General features: G+C 52.7%; 1 protein-coding gene and 1 long non-coding RNA gene across 3 annotated transcripts in view; one reads left to right on the plus strand and one right to left on the minus strand.

Moving 5' to 3' along the window:
- Positions 1–8,467, plus strand: part of IL21R (interleukin 21 receptor) — a 55,273-nt gene extending 46,806 nt beyond the window's left edge. For both annotated transcript variants that reach the window (XM_011933458.1, XM_011933457.1), the window contains 5 exons: positions 1,191–1,345; positions 2,541–2,718; positions 3,178–3,277; positions 4,011–4,092; positions 6,539–8,467. In XM_011933458.1, coding sequence (XP_011788848.1) covers positions 1,191–1,345; positions 2,541–2,718; positions 3,178–3,277; positions 4,011–4,092; positions 6,539–7,288 — 1,265 coding nt within the window. In that variant the 3' untranslated portion in view covers positions 7,289–8,467. The remainder of the gene's footprint in view (positions 1–1,190; positions 1,346–2,540; positions 2,719–3,177; positions 3,278–4,010; positions 4,093–6,538) is intronic.
- LOC105505603 lies at positions 5,662–11,387 on the minus strand. Its single transcript, XR_001000780.1, has 3 exons — positions 11,068–11,387; positions 10,720–10,892; positions 5,662–7,805 (listed from the first exon to the last, which is right to left on the minus strand). It is a non-coding gene; the product is annotated as an uncharacterized LOC105505603 (long non-coding RNA).
- Positions 11,388–11,913: the final 526 nt, after the last annotated feature.

Genomic DNA, 11,913 nt, shown 5'->3' on the forward strand with positions numbered 1-11,913 from the left:
CTGTAATCCCAGCTACTTGGGAGGCTGAGGCATGAGAATTGCTTGAACCCAGGAGGCAGAGGTTGCAGTGAGCCAAGATCACGCCATTGCACTCCAGCCTGGGCAACAAGAGTGAAACTTCGTCAAAAGGAAGGAAGGAAGGGAGGGAGGGAGGGAGGAAGGAAGGAAGGAAGGAAGGAAGGAAGGAAGGAAGGAAGGAATGAGGTGAGCTATGATCGCACCACTGCACTTCAGCTTGGGCAACACAGTGAGATCCTGTCTCTAGGGGGAAAAAACCCTTGGAGATTTCACACGATAATTCCAGGGGTCTCCCGTTTCTCATTCTGCACCTCATATTGAAACTTGCCCTTCAGTTCATAGAAAGCAGGGTTTCAGATTTCATGTGTGTGCATGTGTGTGTGTGCATGCTCGTGTGTGTGCATGTGCATGTGTGTGTGCATGCACATGTGTGTGCGTGTGTGTTGCAAGTGTGGGCATGTGTGTGGGTGTGCATGTGCACGTGTGTATGCATGTGCCTGTGTGTTTCCCTAAAAAATTTAGAAAAGCTGACCACCCTGTGCTGCTAGAGCCATTCACTTTTAACTCTTATTTATTTTTTCTTTCTTTCTTTCTTTTTTTTTTTGAGATGGAGTCTCTCTGTGTAGCCTAGGCTAGAGTGCAGTGGCGTGATCTTGGCTCACTGCAAGCTCCGCCTCCCGGGTTCACACCATTCTCCTGCCTCAGCCTCCTGAGCAGCTGGGACTACAGGTGCCTGCCACCATGCCCGGCTAAGTTTTGTATTTTCAGTAGAGATGGGGTTTCACCGTGTTAGCCAGGATGGTCTCGATCTCCTGACCTCGTGATCTACCCACCTCGGCCTCCCAAAGTGCTGGGATTACAGGCATGAGCCACCATACCCGGCCCGACTCTTTTATTTCTTCACAGTCCCTAAACCTGCTTCATCCCTCTCTGTGACCTGCCCGCCCCTGAGTTTGCAACCTAATCTCTCAGGTCCCAGATGGATAAACTGAAGCCCAGAGTCGGTAGTACTTTGCCCAAAGTCACTCAGGGTTGTTTGTCTTCATCTCATCCATGATGGGTGAGGCACTGTGGCCAGGGTGGGGGCAGGCAGGGCTTCTTCCCATCATCAAATCCTTTTCACCTACAGCAAAATCTCACCCCATTTTCTTTTCCTGGGTTTTCCCACCAAGTCAAGCCGGCTCCCCCTTTCAACGTGACTGTGACCTTCTCAGGACAGTATAATATCTCCTGGCGCTCAGATTACGAAGACCCTGCCTTCTACATGCTGAAGGGCAAGCTTCAGTATGAGCTGCAGTACAGAAACCGGGGAGACCCCTGGGCTGTGGTGAGGAATGCGGGGATCAGTGCAGCTTTGTGGGAGGGGAGGGGAGAGGAGGGAGTGCAAGGGCATCCGGGTGGGAGAGACGGGCGAGTATCATCATTCATGGCCAAGAACAGAGACCAAGGGTGCGAGCATTCCCTTACAGCCGTCCCTCCTCCTCCCCTCACTTCTCCCCAAAGTAGGAGACCCCTGAATAATCTGTCCTCCCCAAACCTGTCTCCTCGGCTGTCAGCATATGCCAAAGAGATTGTACCTTCCCCAGACTCCACCCCAGGTCTAGTGTTGTCACAGTAGAAGAAGTTTCAGAAACGGGGCAATCTGGAAGCTTCCCAATTGCTTAGAATGGCCATAGTTGGAGAGTTCCAGAAGTATCAATGATTAAGAAAGTCCAGCCAGGTGCAGTGGCTCACGCCTGTAATCCCAGCAATTTGGTAGGCTGAGGCGGGTGGATCTCAAGGTCAGGAGTTCGAGACCAGCCTGGGCAACATGAAGGCTTTGAGAGATGTCCTTCTAGCCCACTATTTAGAATAGTCACAGGTGAGACCCTGTCTCTAAAAAATAAAAATAGTAATAATGATAGAACAGTCACAGCTGAAGAGTCCTAGAATTGTCCATCCTTTGGAATGGCCCCAGCTGGAGATGGCCATGAGTGCCATACTTTAGAAAGTCCCCAGTGGAAGACTTCCAGAGGTATCCATTGCTAAGATGTCTGTAGTTAAAGAGTTTCAGAAACGCCCACTATTGGGAATGTCAGTATGTCAACTCTTGGAATTCTTCAACAGTTGAAGACATTCTCAACTGATGTACTGAGACTTATATCAATATATCAGTTGAGAATGTCATCAACTGTTGAAGAATTCCAAAAGTATGCATTGCCTGGAATGCCGTCAGACCATTACCACTCCTGAGATATGCCCAGTCCCCTGCAGGGAGAGTCCACTGCCAGGACTGTGAGTGGCTGAATTGGATCAAAGAGAAATCAAACAGAGCGTCCTATCACATGCAAGGGCCAGGCAGTGCCAGCAAGTCTTTGCTCCCCATGCCTGAGTCCAGCTACTCAGGCATAGGCTTGATTCTTGTGGGAAGAGAAGAAACACTCAGCCCCTTTGATGGAAGCTGGGAAAAGAGGTGGCTCTGCTGGAGCGGAGGCTGGCCTGGTTTAACCCTGATCTGGTGCATCCTTTCCTTGTACTGGCAGAGTCCGAGGAGAAAGCTGATCTCAGTGGACTCAAGAAGTGTCTCCCTCCTCCCCCTGGAGTTCCGCAAAGACTCAAGCTATGAGCTGCAGGTGCGGGCAGGGCCCATGCCTGGCTCTTCCTACCAGGGGACCTGGAGTGAGTGGAGTGACCCGGTCATCTTTCAGACCCAGTCAGAGGGTAGGTGTGAAGCTGGGATGGACACCCCACTCCTGGTACAAAATCTTATCCTGGTCTAGCCACCCTAAGCCCTGAGCTTCCTGGCACAGCTGGGAGGTATTCAGTTGTTCATCCTCAGATGTAGCCCTTCAATGACATTTCTAGAGCCCCTGCTGGCCAGGTCCTGTGTTGGGTGCCAGCTGCTTCTTCTGTTAGGCATTTGATCCCCCTAACTCTGAAGTGGGAATCAGCCCTGTTTATCAGATGAGATAACCTAGGCTCAGATAAATGAAGTTACTTGCCTGGGGTGAGGAATGAGAAAAAGATTTGAACCCAGATCCATCTCACTTCAAGACACTAGAAGTAGCAGCCTCTCCCACCCGCTTCTACTCTACCCCAGACCCGTTTCCCACCGTGCCTACCCCATGCGGCCTCTGGCAGAGTTGGTGCTATTTAACCCTTTCTTTGCTTCCTTCCCAGAGTTAAAGGAAGGCTGGAACCCTCACCTGCTGCTTCTCCTCCTGCTTGTCATAGTCTTCATTCCTGCCTTCTGGAGCCTGAAGACCCACCCAATGTGGAGGTGAGGCCAGGGGATCAGGAAGGCAGGAAGGTGGCCGGCATGGCCACTGCCCATCTATGACCCGCCCAGGGTTGGAGAACATGCCTGTCACATGGTAACAATGACGATGGTGGAATAATAACCAACCCACAGCCACCGTGTGCTGCACACTGTGGAGGGCACTCCCTTCACCCCCACGGCAGCCCTATGAGCATGAGACACTGCAGTTGCCCTTATTTTATAAATGAGGAAACCGAGGCACAGAAAGGTCAAGGAATTTGTCCAAAGTCACACAGCTCCGAAGTGGAGAAATTGGGATTGAAACTGTGTCCTTAAACAGAGACCTCAGCTGTGATCTTGTCCAGTGAGTTTTAAGTTTTGAGGCTCAAGGGGCATCAGGGGCCACTAGGTGGTGGTGAAGAGGTGGCTGTAATACTCCACACCTCTGAAATGGCCTCTGTGCGCACCCCTGGTTGCCGATGAAGAAGTTGAAGCTTAGAAGGGGCAACATTTGCCCAGCACACAACAGGCATCCAAGAACATAATCTAAATATCCCTTCAGGAGCTTGCGACGGAGACTCGCTGCTCCCATTTTACAGATGGGGAAACCAAGCCCCAGGGAAGGTGGGAGGCACCTGGGCTGTGTCTTATGATGCTCGGAAGTTCCTGTAGGATGAAGCTGGGGAGCGTCCGAATGGGAGGCCAGACTGCTGTCTGGTGATGTCAGGGTCCTCACCCCTCTCTGCCCCCTCAGGCTATGGAAGAAGATGTGGGCCGTCCCCAGCCCCGAGCAGTTCTTCGTGCCCCTGTACAAGGGCTGCAGCGGAGACTTCAAGGTGAGCTCCCCACCCGGTGACGAGCTCCTCTGAGCCCCTCCTCCTCTTCAGGAGCCTCACCTCTCCTCACCCCAGGCTCCCCAGCCTCACCCCACAGGCCTAGAGCATCCAGATCTCAGCCATGCCACAAGCCAGGCCTCAGTTTCCCAACGTGCAAAGTGTAGATATTCTTGTACTGCAGAATTGGCAGAAGAATTAAACAAGATTTGACCAGGTGTAGTGGCTCATGTCTGCAATCCCAGCAGTTTGGGAGGCCAAAGCAGGTGGACTGTTTGAGGTCATGAGTTCCAGAACAGCCTGGGCAACACAGGGAGACCCCCACCACCACTCCACCTCCCCATCTCTACCAAAACTTTTAAAATCATTCAAGCGAGGTGGTGCACACCTGTAGTCCCAGCTACTCAGGAGGCTGAGGCGGGAGAATCGTTCACAGGCTGCAGTGAGCTATGATCACACCACTGCACTCCAGCCTGGCCAACAGACAGAGACCCCATCTAAAAAAAAAAAAATCAAAAAGAAAGAGTAAACAAAATAATGCAGCATTGACCCAGCCCAAAGAGCCAGACTGGGAGAGGGAGGTGAGGCTGGTGGTCTTTTGAGTCACAGATTGCCCCCGTGGTCCTTTCTTAGGTGCCTGTAACCTGGGTTGGAGAGGGAGTGGGTTCTGGAAAGGGTCTGGCCCCAACGTTCGCCAAGCCTCCAACTCGCCACCTCCCGCCAGCACCCACAGGTTGTCTGTGTCCATTTACAGCCCTGTCTTCCACCCTGCAGCAGTGGAAGGGGCTGCCGCAGAGAGGATGTGGTGACAGAGGTGGGAGGGGCAGCCCCACCTGCTGCAGCTGAGCCTGAAAGTCAGACAGTGCAGACCTAGAGCATTGATTGAGCTCCTGCTGTCTGCCTGGTGCTGCTCTGGACACCCTTCCTGCCTCACTCATTCTCATATTCACAGCAGCCCCTGCAGAGCGGATGTTCTACTGCCCCCAGGGCACCCACGAGGAGACCAAAGCTCAGAGTGGGCAGAGAGGAACCTGGACTTTCACCCACATAAGACCCACCCTTTCCTCTTCCCTAAAGCTTAAATATCACATTTATTTTGGGTTGATTTTTACCAATACTCATATGGCACTTGCTATATACCAGGCAGTCCCCTAGAAGCATCACAAACAGTGACTCATTTAACTCTCACGATGACCCTATGGATGGGTGCTATTATTAGGTCCATTTTACAGATGAGGAAACTGAGGCACCGAGAGGGTAAGTAATTGGCTTAAGGGCACACAGCTGAGAAGTGACTTTAAATCAGTGGTGGTAGTCACATCACAGTTCTGAGATGAGTTTTTGAGGAAGATGAGCTCAAAACAGGGAGATTCCCATTCTCTGGGATTTTCCTTGCCAATTGCATGAGGATTCTGGTGTCATGAGTGGGAGTCTGGACAGGGGAGGGAAGGGGAGGGTCCTTCAAGTTTAAGGGCCACCGCCTCAGCCAGCATCACTCACATCCTTTATCCTCAAAGTATACAAAGGCCTTTCCAAGTAGCTTTTCACTGATCCACTCCACTCATTCATTTTGTTAATAAACATTTATTGAGCACCTACTGTGTGCTAGGTGCTGGGGCTACAACCATGGACAGAAGAGATAAGACTTATGCCCGGGAGCCAAGTTTCCGTCTGGTGGTGACACATAAACCAGGAGAGTGCTAGGTTTCAAGAAGCATCAAGGAGGAGGGAAAGCAGGAGATGGCTCAGGGGTACCTCAGACCTCAGGCCCTCCTGCCCCCGTGTCTCCTTGACTCAGGAATCTCGGCCCCTGCTTGGGCTATGGGGCCACCAGTTGGCTGAGTGGTCACACTACTAAGGGTAGCAACTCCCTTCTACAAGTAGGGAAACTGAGGCACAGCATAGGAAGGGGACACCAGTGGGGCCCCCACTAGGGTGGGAGCACATCGCGGTCCTGATTCCTTGCTGTCTCTCTGTCTCTCAGTGTCTTTGTCTATCTTCACGTCTCTGTCTTTCTCTCTTGATGTCTCTTTGTCTTGTCTCTGTGTCTGTGTCTGTCTTTCTGTCTGTTTAAACCCTCACCTTGGCTGGGTGCGGTGGCTCACACCTATAATCCCAGCACTTTGGGAGGCTGAGGCGGGTGGATCACCTGAAGGCAGGAGTTCAAGACCAGTCTGGCCAACATGGTGAAACCCCATCTAGATTAAAAATACAAAAATTAGCCGGGTGTGGTGACAGGTGCCTGTAGTCCCAGCTACTTGGGAGGTTTACGCAGGAGAATCACTTGAACCTGGGAGGCAGAGGTTGCAGTGAGCCGAGATGTCACCACTGCACTCTAGCCTGGGCAACAGAGCCAAACTGTCTCAAAAGAATAAAAGTAAAAAAATAAATAAACCCTCACCTTACCCCCATCCTGTGCTAAGACTCTCTCTCTTTTTCTCTTTCACAGAAGTGGGTGGGTGCTCCCTTCACTGGCTCCAGGCTGGAGTTGGGACCCTGGAGCCCAGAAGTGCCCTCAGCCCTGGAGGTGTACAGCTGCCACCCACCACAGAGCCCGGCCAAGAGGCTGCAGCTCACGGAGCTACGGGAGCCAGCAGAGCTGGTGGAGTCTGACGGCGTGCCCAAGCCCAGCTTCTGGGCGACGGCCCAGAACTCAGGAGGCTCAGCTTACAGTGAGGAGAGGGACCGGCCATATGGCCTGGTGTCCATCGATACAGTGACTGTGCTAGATGCAGAGGGACCATGCACCTGGCCCTGCAGCTGTGAGGATGACGGCTACCCAGCCCTGGACCTGGATGCTGGCCTGGAGCCCAGCCCAGGCCTAGAGGATCCACTCTTGGGCGCGGGAACCACAGTCCTCTCCTGTGGCTGTGTCTCAGCTGGCAGCCCTGGGCTAGGAGGGCCCCTGGGAAGCCTCCTGGACAGACTGAAGCCACCCCTTGCAGATGGGGAGGACTGGGCTGGGGGACTGTCCTGGGGTGGCCGGTCGCCCGGAGGGGTCTCAGAGAGTGAGGCGGGCTCGCCCCCGGCTGGCCTGGATATGGACACGTTTGACAGTGGCTTCGTGGGCTCTGACTGCAGCAGCCCTGTGGAGTGTGACTTCACCAGCCCCGGGGACGAAGGGCCCCCCCGGAGCTACCTCCGCCAGTGGGTGGTCATTCCCCCGCCACTTTCGAGCCCTGGACCCCAGGCCAGCTAGTGAGGCTGACCGGCTGTCCAGAGCTGGCCAGGCCACTGGGCCCTGACCCAGAGACAAGGCCACTTGAGCTATGATGTGAAGACACCTGCAGCCTTTGGTCTCCTGGATGGGCCTTTGAGCCTGATGTTTACAGTGTGTGTGTGTGTGTGTGTGCATATGCGTGCATGAGTGTGTGTGTGTGTGTGTGTGTCTTAGGTGCGCAGTGGCATGTACACCTGTGTGTGTGATTGCATGTGCCTGTGGGCCTGGAATAATGCCCATGGTACTCCATACATTCACCTGCCCTGTACATATCTGGGCCCACGGAGCTCACTCATGTGCATGAGTGTGCACAGCAAACATGTCTGTGGTCAACAGATGACAACAGCCATCTTCCCTTCTAGGGTCTTGTGCTGCAAGCTGGCCCACAGCACCTCCGGGGCTTTGTGGGATCAGGGCATAGTGTGACAGAGGCCGAGTCCAGGCCTCCAGCTTCTGCCTCCAGGAGCTGCAAGAAGTCCATGTTGTTCCTTATCACCTGCCAGCAGGAAGGGAAAGGGGATGGAGTGAGCCCACAGTGACCCCGGGAATGGGAAGATTTTGGGTGTCCCATGGACGAAGGTCTGAGTCCCGACTCTGATACCTTCTGGCTGTGCTACCTGAGCCAAGTTGCTGCCCCTCTCTGGTCTAGAGTTTCCTTGTCCGGACAATGGGGAAGGCATGACCCACCTGGGGGAAATTGGCGATGTTACCCGTGTACAGTACACAGCCCAGAGCAGACCCTCAATAAACGTCAGCTTCCTTCCTTCTGTGGCCAGAGCCGAGGCGGGCGGGGGTGAGAACATCAATCGTCAGTGACAGCCTGGGTGCCCAAGGGGCCGTCCCACTTGCAGAGGGCCACTCAGGGGGGTTTCCAGGCTTAAAATCAGTCTGTTGCGTCTCGTGGAAACAGCTCCCCACCAACCAAGATTTCTTTTTCTAACTTCTGCTACTAAGTTTTTAAAAATTCCCTTTATGCGCTCAAGAGATATTTGTTAAACACCAATTACATAGCAGGCCAAGGCTCATGGGACCCTTCCCCCGTGGCATTCATGGAGGGAGGGTGCAGGCCGGAACCATGCAGTGTGCTCCAGCCACACGTCCTGCCGGGCCCCCCACCCCGCCCCAGTTCAGTCCTGCATCTTATTTGTTCATCCTGGATAACTGAAGGGAGGTCAGGTTTTTTATCATTGATTTGTCAGAGAACCTGTCGAAGTGTGAATTAAGAAGCTAAGAAAATACTTCTTAGCAACATTTTCTTTTTCTTTTTTTTTCTTTTGAGACAGAGTTTCACTCTTGTCGCCCAGGCTGGAGTGCAGTGGTGCAATCTCAGCTCACCACAACCTCTGTCTCCCCGGTTCAAGCGATTCTCCTTCATCAGCCCCCGAGTAGCTGGAATTACAGGCACACACCACTACACCTGGCTAATTTTTGTATTTTTAGTAGAGCTGGGGCCACCCTGGCCCGGCTCCGTCTTCCCCAAAGGGCAGACTGCAGGCTGCGGGGCCGTGCTGGAGGAGCCAGCTCTGGCTCACTCGTGCTTTTGGAGCAGGGTTGCGTTGGAAGTCAGCAGAAGTTGGTCCTTCATTTCTCATCTATGAAATGGGGTGGTTGGGAGAGGTAGCTGAGAGAATGCGTGAGAGTCCTTGGTGCCTGGCAGGAGGCTGGAAGGTTTTAGAACACTGATGGTTATAAGAATGGGACTGTGAGCCTGGGATCGAAGGGTGTGAGACTTGGATGGGAGCACAAGAGTAGAAGCACAGCTTCTGCACAGGGGGCCGCCCTCAGCACCCCCTGCACCTGCACCCTAGGGACACTCGGGTCCAGATGTGCTGTGGTTTTCACACCTTCTTGGGGACAACAGGTTCCAGGAGCCACCTGCAGGTGTCACCTGAGCCAGGCTCCCAGGAAACCAGCGCAGCTCTCCTGTACCCAGAGCTTGCTGGGTGGGGGAGGGGAACACAGATGGCTGGGGAGGGCCTGACTGAGGCCAGACTGGGGGGCTCTGGACTGGGGCAGACGAGGTTTCTCAGGATCCCACCTTTGAAGGGAACTCAGTCCATAAACACAGAGGAGCAAAGTTGGAGGCCAGGCGCAGTAACTCACACCTGTGATCCCAGCACTTTGGGAGGCCAAGGCAGGTGGATCACTTGAGGCCAGGAGTCCAAGACCAGCCTGGGCAACATAGCAAGGCCCCATCTCTACAAAAATTATTATTTTTAAAAAAATTGGCCTGGCGTGGTGGTGCTTGCCTGTAGTCCCAGCTGCTCGGAACGCTAAGGTGGGAGGATCGCTGGAGCCCAGGAGTTTGAGGCTGCAGTGAGCTGTGATTGCACCATTGCACTCCAGCCTGGGTCACAGATCAAGACCCTGTCTCTTAAAAATAAAAGTTGGAGACAAGAGCTGGCTCATCACCTGAAAGGACGGATTAGTAGGTAGGAGGGTGGGTGGAGGATGGATGAATGTGTGGATGGATAAGAGGATGGTATTAAGTTGGTGCAAAAGTCTTTGCTATTACTCTTAATGGCTTTAATAAAGAGCTTGAAGGAAGAATGGTTGGTTGGATACACAGAGATAAACGCATACTGGAAACAAAGATAAAGATAAAACACAAGTCATACCAGGCCAGCAACTCTGTCTGTTTTGTTCACTGCCTTTAGTCTCAGCCTGGCACATAGTAGGCACTCAATAAAGCCTGATTTGTAGCATTTGCTTATTTCCATGGTGTAATTTCATGCTCCTGATTTGAGTCTAAACACAGAGTTGGGAAGAGATATGCACAGTCTGCTCTCTTAGCTGGTATGAGTGAGGCCCGGCTCACTTACTGATGGTAGCCCAAAGAGAACATCAAGAGGGGCAGGGGGCTTCAGGGAGGAGGTGGTGTTGGTTGGACTTCGAAAAATGAATAGAAGGCTGGGAGTGGTGGTTCATGACTGTAATCCTAGCACTTTGGGAGGCCGAGGTAGGCAGACCATTTGAGGTCAGGAGTTCGAGACCAGCCTGGGCAACATGGTGAAACCCAGTGTCTACTAAAAATACAAAAATTAGCTGGGTGTGGTGGCGCATGCCTGTAATCCCAGCTACTCAGGAGGCTGAGGCAGGAGAATCTGGAAGATGGAGGTTGCAGCGAGCAGAGATTGCACCACTGTACTCCAGCCTGGGTGACAGAGTGAGACTACATCTCAAAAAAAAAAAGAAAAATGAATAGGAGTTGTTAGATGTTAGATGTACCAGCTATTTGGGGCAGAGGGAAGAGCCTGGACAAAGGCCTGGAGGTATGACTAAGGGTCAGGAGCAAGTGGGACGGGTGGTTCCTTGCCCTCCAAAGACCAGGCCAGAACTGCTGACAAGCCTCACTTGAGAGGAAGGGGGACCGATAGCAACATCACTTTCCCAGCTGCCACATTCCTCACCTTGCAGGCTCTGAGGGGCAAAGTCATCCATTTGACAGATGAAATGAAGGCACACTTCAGGCTGGTCACCTGCCTAAGGTCACACACTGAATGAGTGGTCAGAGTTGGAACCAGAACTCTGGGCTCCTGATGCCAATTTCAGCTCTTTTTCAGCTTGCCCTGCTGGAAAGTACCTAGATTGAGAGGTGAGGAAGGTTTAGCAGACCCCTGTGGGTGCCCGTTGCATCTGCCTATGCAGCAGTTTGGAGACGTGGCTGACCCCAGATCTGCGAGTGGCTACGTGACCCAGGCCTGCCCATTAGGACGTTTCTTCCCCGTGGCAACAGTACAGTTTAAGGACAGACATACCCTAGTGGTCCATACTCTCTTTCTGCTTGGATTACTAAGTTGTAAGGAGGGTACTGGGAGGGGCAGCTAGAAACACACAAGAAAGCAGAGCTGAGAGATAGTCCCAGTGATAGCTCTTGAGATCCTGGATCCAGCCATGCCTGAAACCACATTTCTCCTGGACTGTTTAGATACATTAGTATGGAAGTCTTTACACTATTCACCAAATATTTCCAGCTTTTGGCCTTCTGGGCACATGGCAGGATTGTACCTCCTGACCCTCTGTAGCCAGATGGGGCCATGTGACTGGCTGGGACTGGGCAGTTGTGAGCAGAAGTGATAAGCCTCACTTCTGGGCAGAGCATTTTTCAGATGGCTGCCACGCCCCCTAGGGGGATTTTCCTCACTGTCACAGAGACGGATGATGATGGTGACTGCTCCATCTGCCTGGGCACCTGGGCCCTTGGGTGAGGAGATACTGAAGTTTCAGTTCACCTGTGATAGACGTGTATCGTGAGCAAGAAATCAATCCTTTGTTGTTCTAAGATGGGGTTGTTTGTTACCACAGCATAATCCTGCCTACCCTAGCTGAATCAGTGAGCTGATAAATTTCCTTTTTATGCTTAAGCTGGTTTGAGGGGGGTTTCTGTCCCCTGCAGCAGAAAGCGTTCTAGCATTATTTTGATATTATCCCCACAGTAAGGACTCTGCTTCCAATGTAAGGAAGGACCCTGTATTAGTCCTTGTGTCACTATAAAGAAATACCAGGGGCCGGGCGCGGTGGCTCAAGCCTGTAATCCCAGCACTTTGGGAGGCCAAGACGGGTGGATCACGAGGTCAGGAGATCGAGACCATCCTGAGCTACAC

This window comes from Colobus angolensis, unplaced genomic scaffold (assembly GCF_000951035.1).
Source record: "Colobus angolensis palliatus isolate OR3802 unplaced genomic scaffold, Cang.pa_1.0 Scaffold128, whole genome shotgun sequence".
NCBI lineage: Eukaryota > Metazoa > Chordata > Mammalia > Primates > Cercopithecidae > Colobus > Colobus angolensis.